The sequence below is a fragment of the Poecilia reticulata genome, linkage group LG2 (assembly GCF_000633615.1).
Source record: "Poecilia reticulata strain Guanapo linkage group LG2, Guppy_female_1.0+MT, whole genome shotgun sequence".
NCBI lineage: Eukaryota > Metazoa > Chordata > Actinopteri > Cyprinodontiformes > Poeciliidae > Poecilia > Poecilia reticulata.
The window spans coordinates 9,134,942-9,147,426 of NC_024332.1; the positions used below are offsets into that span (position 1 = coordinate 9,134,942).

General features: G+C 37.9%; 1 protein-coding gene across 5 annotated transcripts in view; it reads left to right on the plus strand.

Moving 5' to 3' along the window:
- The window catches only part of tns1a (tensin 1a), an 80,216-nt gene extending 68,081 nt beyond the window's left edge, over positions 1-12,135 (plus strand). For 4 of the 5 annotated variants that reach the window (XM_017309996.1, XM_008423546.2, XM_008423533.2 and 1 more), the window contains 15 exons: positions 696-777; positions 1,705-1,779; positions 2,195-2,221; positions 2,351-2,432; positions 3,238-3,776; positions 3,861-3,947; positions 4,730-4,858; positions 4,944-5,039; positions 5,126-5,203; positions 5,334-5,405; positions 5,768-5,794; positions 6,785-6,953; positions 7,443-7,511; positions 7,603-7,632; positions 7,707-12,135. In XM_017309996.1, coding sequence (XP_017165485.1) covers positions 696-777; positions 1,705-1,779; positions 2,195-2,221; positions 2,351-2,432; positions 3,238-3,776; positions 3,861-3,947; positions 4,730-4,858; positions 4,944-5,039; positions 5,126-5,203; positions 5,334-5,405; positions 5,768-5,794; positions 6,785-6,953; positions 7,443-7,511; positions 7,603-7,632; positions 7,707-7,836 — 1,692 coding nt within the window. In that variant the 3' untranslated portion in view covers positions 7,837-12,135. Of the gene's footprint in view, positions 1-695; positions 778-1,704; positions 1,780-2,194; positions 2,222-2,350; positions 2,433-3,237; positions 3,777-3,860; positions 3,948-4,729; positions 4,859-4,941; positions 5,040-5,125; positions 5,204-5,333; positions 5,406-5,767; positions 5,795-6,784; positions 6,954-7,442; positions 7,512-7,602; positions 7,633-7,706 lie in introns of those variants that run through there. The other variant, XR_001777490.1, reaches the window with a different exon arrangement.
- The last annotated feature ends 350 nt before the right edge of the window (positions 12,136-12,485 follow it).

The following is a 12,485-nucleotide window of genomic DNA, read 5'->3' on the forward strand; positions in this document are numbered from 1 at the left end:
TATAATTTTGCCAAAAATATTTGCTTACCTGCGATCATACCACTGGTATACATCGTTGCCTCTGAAACATTCTTTTGGGAATCCATACTGTGATTCTGTCTACACATTCTTGAGCTAAATTGAAGGCCACATGAAGTTTGGAGATCTTTAGGTATTGACTCTATATTCTATGAGCCCCACATCCTTTGTCGTCATGCGGTCCATGTTGACGTTTTTCCCAATTGAAACCAACAAACAGTTGACTTTGGAGTATATAGCAGGGATAACATTTCAGGATTTACAGGATGACATAATACGTTTAGCAAACTGGTATACAGTAAACCGCTGCCTATTTGCTGTTTAGTGTTAGCAGATTTTTCCGTGGAACATAACTCCAAATTATTTGCAGAACATTTCCTGTCTGCAACTATTTTTGTAGACCACATCTGAAATAATCAAAAGTAAATTCAGTACTTGGGAAGCTGGTGTTTGCAAAGCAGCCAAACCAGCAGGACCATTTTTGATTTTTTTTGGCAATAATTGTCTGTATCCCCAAGAGTGGATTTAAGGAAGACGTTGGATGTTAGCATCTGTGATAGCGCTACACGGGTTTCCAGTGTGTGTATTAATACACATTAAGCACACTATACAGTTGGTATTTTTTCAGATTATAATGACTGTTGAGAAGTTCTGTCTGACAATACTTTATTCTTCAGGGTCTTATGCACAGTTACCGGGAAGCATTTGAGGATGAGGAGACTTGTTGCCATGGCAATAGTTCCTCTTTTGAAAGCAGTGGTAAGAATTCTTTTGACTCTTTTGATTAGGATTTTGAACTTGATTCCTCTTTATTTATTTTTTAAAAAATGAAAAAAATATAAAAAGACAATGCATCAAAAATTACACTTGGCTGCTGGAGAACAAAGTTTAATAAAATTGTTGCAAATAAGATTAGTTTAACATTTATGCAACTAAAATTCCTTCATGCAGCGAAATATAAACTATGAAAAACCCTAGAGTTCAAATTTAACCTGGATCATAGGTCAAAATATCTAACCAATTACACCAAGACTGCTTTTGTGTCATTACACATTACATCATACATATAAACCAAGAAATATGGACAGAGAATTACAGAACTCAATTAGATTTATTCATAAAATTAACTTCAGGTCAGTAGCAAATAAAATGCAATTCTCTGCACAATCTTGAGCATCTCATACAAGATCAATTGAAGTGCCTCCAGATTCTCCAGAATTCAACAGAATTACTACCAAATTCTCCTGAAGTACTTCCAGATTCACATGGTGTAACTCCAGCACCACCAGAGTCCTTCACCCTCAAGCCTGCACGCTCCGTATTGTCCTTTGGACACTCTGGCTTCCCTCCTGGACCCTACACCTCATAATCCAGTTTTCACAATTATAATTTATGTCCAACATTTAAAATGTGCATTCAAGGAATTTTCGCATTCTCATTTAATGTTGTCAACTTTCTTTTTGGGCAGGAAATAAGCAACATTTTTAGAATTTATTGTAAAAACTCAAAAGCTCAGCGTAAATTACTGAAATTATTCAAATATATCTGATTCTTGTGCATGCGTGCGTGCGTGCCTGCATGCGTAACAAACTTTATTTTAATAGATTAATGTTGCTGGTAGTTGGGCAGAAACAGAACCTTTTGCTGCAGTAACAGTGGTTTGAATCTGTTTTTTGTTTTTTTTAGCTCGATCTACTCCAGGTTTGACAAAGACACCTCTGTCAGCTCTGGGACTAAAACCTCATCAACCAGGTGGATCAGGTCAGTGTTCTAAAGATCAACTCTATAGATTTTTCTTTTCTGTAGCTGATCATCAAACAAATGTTGATTTCAGACACAGATAACTGAAGTACATTCAAATAGCAGCAGATTTTATTTACTTAGGGCCTCCATGTGAGAGTTACATTGCTAAAATGACTGGTGATCAAAAGGAACAAAAGTGACTGTCGTATATTTGCAAAAAAAATCTTGAAGATCCCAAAGAAATACATTTTTGCTTTCGTACTCAAAAACCCCTCAAATTAACTGACTTAATAAACTTCAAGATTCCTCCACATTGATGTGAAAATGCTGAGAAAGTTGTTTAAATTTATACCTACTCCTGGACATGCTTCTACTTTCCTGTTTTGAGCTCCTGTCTTCTTTTTTTGTCCTTTTTGACTTGCATTGCTGCCAGACTCTGATTGTAATAATGCACCGCAAGGTAGGGACACTTCTGCTTCGAAATAGTTTCACAGTCTCCAGAACATTTCTTTTTAACAACCTTGTATTTTATTGCAACTACATGTTTTCTTTTTCAGTTCACCTTTTTTGTATTTCCTGTGCTTCTCAGATAATCGCAGCGCTGGGGACTCGAGACCACAACCATTTACAGCTCCTCTGCCCGTCAGCAGTCCTGTCCACGCCGCTGACGGGTGAGTTTTTCCACTCTGACCTCCCACAATTTAGTAAACATAAGCATTTTCAGTAGGTTAGTATTGCTCAACCAACTTCCATGCACTGTCTTGTAGAAATATACAGTTCATTCTATTTTTCTTACACTCATTTTTTGCTTTTGCTTTATGACGTACCACTGCCATTTGTCATGTAGGAGTGTTGGATTACTTAATGATTGTATTTATAAATATAATAAAAGAAAACAAAAGACAGACATTCAAATATGATGTAAATTTGCAACACTTAACCCAGTTTCTGACATTTAGATTTTACTGAAGAAGATTTTTAAACTGATTTTCAAGATGGACCATAACTAGACCGATGGACTGTAACTGTGGACCAGATTTGTGTGATCCGATCCATAGTTAAAGTACTTCAGATACAACCTGGTTCTGTAAACTAATTGCTAGACAGACTCTGGCTTCTAGATGGCAGAAAAGTGCCTGCAACACCATTCTCCTTCAACTTGGCTGCATAAAGATTAGTGATGATAGCCTAAAGAGAGGCTTCTTGCAAATTTGTGCTACACTGTCATAAGTCTAATATACTTGGAATAACCAATTGAGCATACCTTACTATTTGATAACTAGGAATGTGTACTATAATTATTCACTACTTTGATTTGGTCGGTAGCATAAAATCCCAATAAGATACTATATACTGGGGTTGTAGCAAAAAAAAAACAATTTGAAGGGGTGTTAACATGTTTGGAAGGCACTGTATATAAAATAATTTTGTAAATTTGAATATTGAGGAAATCAAATACTTGTTTTTATGTTTCAGAAGGAGGACTGGTTCTTCAGACAGTGCCCCCCACAGTCCCGCCTCCCCTTACACCAACAGACCCGCATCCCCTGAGGGCTCCCAGGTCAACATCATGGGTGTCCACACAGTCCCCGGCAGTCCGAACACCCTCCACCGCACAGTGGCCACCAACACGCCCCCCAGCCCCGCCCTTCAAAGACGCCTAGGTCAAGCAAGCCCCTCCCTGACTAGACACCAGCCCCCATCCAGCCCTCTGATAGGTCGAAATCCTAAAACTGCAACCGCAACCATCCCCCCCAGTCCACTAATGGGGCGGCGCGCGGGGTCGAGCGGCTGCAGCACACCCGACGAGCTGGGGGCTGCCTCTCGTCAGGGGAGCGCCCAGCCGCCTCCCACCCCCGCCTTCCCCGTCTCCCCACAGCTTCCAGAGAAGAGACACATGTCCAGCGGAGATGCAGAGAGGACAGACAACAGGAACCTGACGCCAGCCAGCGGTGGCAGCACGCCAAACCTTTCCAGCACACATACCCTCCCAGACGTCTCCAAGTCCATCTATGGTGAGACAAGGGACGGGTTGTGTTAGCTCGCCGCTGGCTTGTGTACGCAGTAATCATCTTTCCTGTTCATTTTCTTTTAAACAGATGGTTATCCAGACATTCAGATGAATGTTAAGTTTGTCCAGGACACTTCTAGGTTCTGGTACAAGCCAGATATCTCCAGAGAACAAGGTGAGGGCTCTAAATATAGCTAAACCCAAAGATTTACAAATACTGTGCAGAAAAAAACACAAGGCTTTTTCCCACTGTCTGACATTTAATCTTACAAACTTTTTCTGTTTAGATTAGAATTACTAAAAATATTTTTGATTTGCTAAATGCCAGAATTTGCACAGATAATTGTTTCATGATTGAAAATTTAAAAAAAAATACCCAAAGTAATCAAAAGTAATCAATAGAAGATCTATGGACTTTGGTAAGACTGGTTCATCCTTGGATACAATTTCCAGTTGCCTGAAGGTGGCACCTCATCTGTTGGAAGTATAAACAGCTTGGAAATATTCAACCATTACATGGTTCAGGAAGGAGACAGGTTGGTGTGAAATGTCCATATGAACCCCAAAACTTAAGATGCTAGCTGAAACTATAGAGAAAGTGTCATTATCAGCAGTGAAAACAAGTCCAGGGCCGAAAGGCCGCTCAGAAAGCCAGATGCCATTACTCCAAATTCATGAAAGACAAACAAATGTTTGTCAGCTTCTAAATTTGAAGATAAAATCTGCCTTCATAAAATCTCTCTCACTATTCTGCCTTTTAGATCATTTTATTGACCATAAGGGCCTTAAAAACTGCTAACAATTCAGTCTGATTTAACATCAGACAGTGGAAAAAAATATATTACGGCATTTTTTACAGTGTAAGTGAAGATCTTGTCTCAGCTGTATCTAGTGGTTTACACTAGTGTTTATCCAGTATTTTCCTTTGTATTCTGACTTCCTACATCCTCTTTTCAGCCATTAGTCTGTTAAAGGACAGGGAGCCAGGGGCGTTCATCATACGGGACAGCCACTCTTTCCGTGGAGCCTACGGTCTGGCCATGAAGGTGGCCTGTCCTCCACCAACTGTCCAGCAAAACAAAAAAGGTAAACTCAGTGACATATTCAGCACTTTTATGAAGTTTGTGGCCTGTTTTACTCACTTGAGTCATATATTGTGATTCTTTGGTAGTTGCCGACATGACCAATGAGCTGGTGAGGCACTTCCTGATTGAGACCAGCCCCAAAGGCGTTCGCCTGAAAGGTTGCCCCAATGAACCCTATTTTGGTGGGTATCTGACCTTTTGCCTGTGGTAAGAGCTCTTGAATCCGGCGGTCCAGTTTCACACAAAGATTTTTTTTGTGTATTTGCAGGATGTCTCTCTGCTCTGGTGTACCAACATGCAATGACTCCTCTGGCTCTGCCCTGCAAGCTGATGATCCCCACCAAAGGTCAGCAACATCCTAACGCTGTCTGATTCTCATGACTTTTAGAAGACTGAAGAAGTGATTGTTGCCTTCATTCTGTGATGTACTTAGGATTTGTTTTCTGATAATAACTATTTAATCTCCCGACCTAAAGATCCAAATGAAGAGGCGCTGGAACTTGCTACACCTACTGATCCAGTTGCTGAGCTTCTCAAACAGGGAGCAGGTAAGGATTCATGGAACTTAAGAGTAGAAATTTAGTTCTTATTAGCCTGTCTGAGTTATTCTGCAGCTTTATGTACTAGTACTTTATGTGCTTTTAGTACTAGTCTTTTTTTAACCAGCCATTACATTGGGAGACATTCTGGAAACAAACCTTCAAACAAACAAGGCAGCAAGCACTGGTCAAAGTCTCAAGAAACTATTTATTATTATTATTATTATTATTATTATTATTATTATTATTATTATTATTATTATTATTATATTTGGCAAAGAAGACTTTACAGAAAGTGAAGCACATAAGGTAAAATTAGACATCTATTTTCTAGAAACATTGTCTTAAACATTGTTACTCTTATTTTACAGTTCAGAAGGTTCCTGAGGAAGCCTATGGTAAATACCGGTTTTGCATGGTTTTTGTAGTTATGAGCATGCTGTAAAGGAGATGGCTTTAAATTATTCCTGAAGATATTTACTATTGCATGGACAAGGCATGCATGCGAGTGACAGTAGAAGAATATCTGAGTGTAAAGCCTCCCAAATTCCTAAATAGAAAGCAAGTGACTTGTTGTTTATTGAAGGTTCAGATCTTCTAGTTCGCTCTGGGATCTTCTCAACTGCAAAACCTGTGTGATGGAAATTCACACTAAAAGGACAGTTAAAGGGAACATATCATGAAAAATCCACTTTTTTAGCCCTTGAATATAAATTCACTCTCTCTGTGTAGATATCTGTATGTTCTCTATGGGTTATAGCTGCTACCCATACTAGCAGACCTGATGTTGTTGTCTACCGAGTGGATATATTAAGTTAAAGTTTCCATTTCTTTGGCTTGGATCTTGACCCTTAGATCCACAAAGCTGAACCAGGGGCTAGATGCGGTTTCTTTTTTATGAGGTCAGTTTTTCCCTTGGTGATTTTATAACCATCAACCTTGAGACATGCGACTAAAACCAACAAGAACAAGCATTAGTAAGAAGCATTTTACAAGGGACAATGAGTCAAACATTGTCCCCAATCGTCAAATAGCCTGTTTGACAACAGGTTGACAATGGGTTAGTGGTTCATTGACCAATGGGTCAATGAACCACTGGGTCAATGGCTAATGTGACCTTAACAGTCCTATTAGTTTGATAATTCTGCCTACATCTCAGAAGCCTGATATTCCAAACCCACGAGGAAAACTGAAGAATCTTCAAGAAACAAGAAGTGCAATAGCTTTCTCTTGAAGCAGTTTGGATTGATATAACTGGGAAACGGCATAAAAATACTCACATTTGACTGTTGAATATGCATGATTGGCTCATCCAGTACATTCTGCAGTAAATGCTCTTCCAGTCATCCTCCATCAGCTGACACTGCTCCCATTTTGTTTATTCACAGCATGTAACGTTCTCTTCATCAACTCCGTGGACATGGAGTCACTCACGGGGCCTCAGGCCATTGCCAAGACCATTAGTCAGACACTGACAACCAATCCACTCCCAGCGGCCACCACTGTCCACTTCAAGGTGTCCATGCAGGGCATCACCCTCACTGACAGCCAGAGAAAGTAAGGAAACTACAATGACATCTAATAAATGCCACAATAATAGCATAAAGGCTCCCACAAAGGCGTACCTTAGATACTCTGCGAGCCGCACAGCCTCTGCACACAATGCCCATAGATGGTTGGGATTTCATAGTCGAGATGCAGATTGCACAAATTTCTTCTGAAAAATGTGTTCATTTCCCATAATCTGAATGGATACCAGCAAGTGTGGTGAGCTAGTTGGGCCTCGTTTCTTCTCCACCACTGGCAATCTGGCAGTTGCTCGTACTTGCAACTGGTCGTACCAGCTCTCAACCTTATCATCTCGTCGTACACAAAAACAGTTTGATGTGAACATTTCCCTTAGTGTACTTGTAAAAATGAACCTTTGCGCGGGCGTCCATTTTGAGTTTGCCTCGAATACGTGCAGACCTCCGCAGCATGAAGAACGCCTGAGTATATGTGTACCTTAAGTCTCAGATAATAGGTTATTTATGTCTTTTGGTACAGAATTTTCTTCCGGCGACATTATCCCCTTAACACAGTTACGTACTGTGATTTGGACCCCCAAGACAGAAAGTAAGAATTATATTTCACAAAACTTAGCAGCATTTATGTTGACGACCACCAAATTGTAATACAGTATAAAATTTCTATTTTTGTTTGATAGATGGGTAAAAGACGAAGGTGGATCAGTAAAGTAAGTTCACATTTCAACAGTTGAGATTTTTGTTATACTTTACAGTTTAAGCTAAGATTTTTCTTCTCTTCCAGGCTTTTTGGGTTCGTTGCAAGGAAACAAGGAAGCACAACGGACAATGTCAGCCACCTGTTTGCTGAGCTGGACCCAGATCAGCCCGCCTCGGCCATCGTCAGCTTTGTCTCCAAGATGATGAAGCGGTGAAACCCTGAAACTTCAAATGGCAGTTACCAGGTTGCAATCTTCCATCATCGTTGGCGTCTTTTTTAAAAGGACACAACGTTGTCCTTCTTTCTTTTGTTTGTTTTCTTTGTTCTTGCCTTCTTTTTTTTCCTCTCTGCCTTCCTGGTGTGTCTTTCTTGAGAGCCGTCTCCACCCGGAGGCATTGGCATTGGCACAGAGCGGAGCTAGCGGACGTGTGGAGTGGAGCTGAGCACGTGACAGGAACGCAACATTGCAAAGTTGAGTGACGGGAACATGTAAGAACTTGTGGATTTTTTTTCTCGTTCATTTTATTGATTTACCAAAGGTAGTTGCAATACAAGTGCAAGAATGATGTAGCTAGTAAGCCATTAATAGTTTTCTCTTTTTAAAAGATGAAGTGAAACAAAAGAAAAAAAAACAAGATGAAAGAAATGTGGTTTCTCTTGAACTTTGATTCTTCAGGAAAAAAAAGGTGGAAAAAAAATCTTTCTGAAGACGTTATGCATGTTAGCTTGATCTTTAAGCTTGGTTCTTCTACTTTCCACAAAAAGTAAATGTGAACTACTTAGAGGTCATTTTATGGGTCTGCTGTGTGTTGGAAAGGGCTTTGCAGTGAAACAACTGATCTAAACTGTGCATAGCAGACCTCATCTACTAAAAAAAAACCTTTAGGGTCATTTTGTGTCGGTGCAAACCATGCTCGCATTCTTTCAGCATCCAATCCTTTTAAAAAAAAAAAAAGAATTGCTGAATAAACTCCAGCCTGAAATCATCAAATCACCTAAAGATGTGCAGACAGTCTGTCCACAAGATGGCGCCACTTATCCTCCCTTAGAGACTTCTTCCATGAGCACCTGCTTTGCAGTAACTGATCTGTTTGTAAGACGCTGCCACAGAAACACACTGGAAACCACCGGGAACTGGCCCAATGACCTGGACCTATGCACTGTTCTTTATGCATGTTATTGTCCCAAAATGCACCTCCATCATAGCTCCGTTTACCATCTCTGAGAACATTATTTGCCATGTGTGTACAATAAAAAAAAAAAGATAAAGAATTATCTACCTTTAGACAAGAGTTAAACTTGTCAAAAACTGCATGAAATAGACATTTTTTAGTCTTTTCAGAGTTCTAAAAAATTGACAGATTACTGAAGTAGCTATTATGATGGCAAGTTTATATATTTATTTTTTATTTAATTTTTTTTGTCTTGTTGTCAAAACTCCAGTTATTTATTTCCTGTTGTTATTGGTCCATTTAAGACCTAAGTTCTGATTTTTGTCTTTCACACAGTCCTCCCATGTTTAACTATTCAGGACCTTTTGAGACAAAGGGAAAGAAACATTTTTAAAAATTTAATACATTTTTGTCTGCTGAGAACAGAACTACCCTGAACTGTATGGACCCAGTACGATTTTGGGTTTCTTTTTTTAATTCACACTGCAAAATTTGACATTTTAGTACCTTATAGAACAAAACAAACAAAAAAACTAAATGAAATTATTCATTTTCTTTTCTTTCTTTGTAGTTATGTCTTTCTGATGATCACGGAATTCGACTTTTGCTCCTTTCGTAAATATTAATGTCATGTTTGTCATTTGAAGCAAAAAGGATGCTGACAAAAAAAGACAAAAAGTTAAGCAAATATTCAGATTTTCTCGAGTTGTTGTTTTTTCCAGGAGAGTTTTGGGTGTTTCAAAAAGTCTTACCCTCAGACTTTTTTGGATGAAATAGAAAAACTACACACAGAGTGCATGTTGAACATATGCTTAGACTTTCATAGTACAGTATTCATATGATAACATAAAAAAAAATTACAAATCAGTTCATGTTTTGTTTCCTTTTAGGTAAAGAGGTAAAAACGCACAAAGTGCTTAGTTCACAGGTTTTCTGAATGAGATAAAATGACATACAAATTACTTTTCCCCCCCTTGTATTAATAATCGAAAATGTTTCCTATTAAGAACCAGAGAGAGTTAGGATTTAGTTTTCCATTTATCGCGTTGTTATATTACCATGTAGGGAAAAATGTGGGGAAAAAAAGTATTTCACATGCTTATTGAGAATTTGCTCAACCATTCACAAAAAAAGTATGGAAACACTGCTGTTTGTTTCACAGTGTTGCTAAAAAAAGTTGTTTTTTGGTACATTTTAGGAAATAAGAAAAAACTGAGTGTTGAACTCATTTAAATTTTTCAGATTTGAGTAAATATACTCAAAAGTTGTTTTTTTTTAATGTTTTTCTGTTGGTGGTTCATTTTAGCTTCAATCCCTTCCTAGTGACAACCAGAGTTCAGGTTTCGTATCTTCAACTCTGGTGTTGTCACGTTATCCCATCAGCAAAAAGTGGAACAGGCTTGCTTGTTTTCAGTGCATCCGCTCTCTATTTAACGATAGAGAACGGATTTTGGCTCTTTTCATTTGTTTCACTGTGTGATACTAAGATTTCCTTTTTGAACAAAAGACAGAAAAAATACTGAATACATGTTTAATCATTGTTAATAACTTAAAAAGTGTCTTCTTTGTTTTCTTTTTGTGTTTTTGAGTCAAAATAGTTTTTCATTAGAACTTGTTCTATTTTTGCTATGTAACTTTACAGTGTTTTAGTAATTTAATTTCAATACTTTTTAGGACAAAGAGAGAAAAACTTACATCATAAAGAAACAAATGTTATTTTATTTTATTTGGTTTTCACCTATTTTTTAAACTTTAGAGTAAAAAGGAGGGTTACAAACTAGCTTAAAGCCTGCTCGTTGAGCACACATCAACTCAGTTGTCATTGATTTGAGTCAGATTTAATTTTGGTAAGAACCCTATAGTTCAAAGTGAGTTTTTTCACTTTTAAGTGTTGTCAGATTTCATGTCTAGCTACCTTCTGGAATGACAGAGGAAAAACAACACACTGTGCGCAATACCTGCTTGCTGACCACATGCATTCACAATAAGCTAATAAAAAAAATTGATACTGGTATAAATGTACATAGATATACTTCTTTGAAAGGTGACATAGCGAAAAAGTATTTATTTTTATTGCTTTGTTCCTTCATGATTACTAATATATACATATATTGTACAGTCTCGATAAAGATAAAATGGGTTGAGAAAAAAAAAACTTATTTTGGCTAATGATTTCAAAGTCTGAGGATTTTGAGATGTGTTTGAATATATGGTGTACATTACTTTGTACATGTATGTTTCTTTTTCGGCTCATTGTATTATTTTTTTTCCGTTTTGCTTTCTCTCAGAAAAGAGGCAGGGCATGAATGAGCTAAAGTTGCATGGACAGAAACCGATGAGTGTTTTCTTGCGTGCAAATGCATTGTAGAGTTTAGATATTTTTGGGGGTTTTTTCAAAAAAGGAAGTTCAGAAGCCAAACCTTAATGCAATATGCACTCATGCTGGTTACATTTATCATTTTGCCAAAGATTCTCTCACATTGCATCTTTTTGTGCTGCATTTTTTTTATACCAAATCGCTTTTCTGTTTCCAATTTCTTCATTTAAATTTGCGGACGTTTCTCAACAGAAGAGGACACACACAAGTGTTATGGGATGTACAGTTTACTCACTCTGCTACAATTTTTGATTTTTTTTTCTTTATTTGTTTGTACTGAGGTCTCAGCGCTCCAAAAATGTGTCTGCCTCCATTGCCTGTTGAGGAAAAAACAAGCCTGCTGTGCATTGGAGAAGCACAAACAAAGCACTTATGTCCACAATAGAGAGCAGTGACATAAATTTCGTATGGGTGTCAGTGCTGGAGGTAAATAAAGTCCGACATGTCTCACAGCGATGCTAAAAGCTCCACAGCTGCAGCTTTGTCCGACTGCCAAAGGTCTCTTTTGAGAGTCAGCGGATTATTTATTCTTATTTATTCTTTTAGTTCACATTTGTGTCACTTTCTTTTTGAAACGTTTGCGATTTTCGGAATGTACAATGGCGCTTTATTGAAAGCAAGGAGGGTACACTGGGCTTGATTTGAGAACTAACAAGCTTCTTCCCATCTGTAGCCATTTGGAAAGAAAAAAAATGCCATAATTAAATGTTGCCTAAATGAATATTTATACTGAATTGCATTGTACCTGTTGGCTTTGAGTCAAGAGTTACCATATGTAATTAAAAAAAAAAGATTGTTTGACCTCTTGTACAGATGGCATTTGTCTATTGTATGAATGTGTTGCCGAGGATGTACAAAAGAGTCTCAGATTTTGTTGCTCTTATCATTTACATTATACTGTCATGGCTTACCTGTTCCTAAGGAGAAAAAAGACATTAAAGCAATACAGATCAGTTACATTGGAGCTATCTGTGTGCTTTTCTTTGTTTATTTGTGACTTTTTTATTCTTTGTTTTTCTTTACTGTGTTCTGATTTCAGCTTTTACAGTATGGAAGCCCTGAAAGGCCAAACGTTTGAAAATGGAGGTTGGAGCTAAAAACCTAATCAGTCACTGAGAAGAGATTTTAGCTCATTATGGTAGTCAAATAAGCTTTTCCCTCCTGGTAAGGATCTATTTTAGCTCATTCATGTTATTCCTGATTTGTTTTTGCATCTTACATATATTTAAGAGAAGAAAACCTGCATTTCAGAAGCTTCATAGTTTGACCCCAGAAACCAATCTCAAATATGATTATTCTTCATCTGTTAGGTTT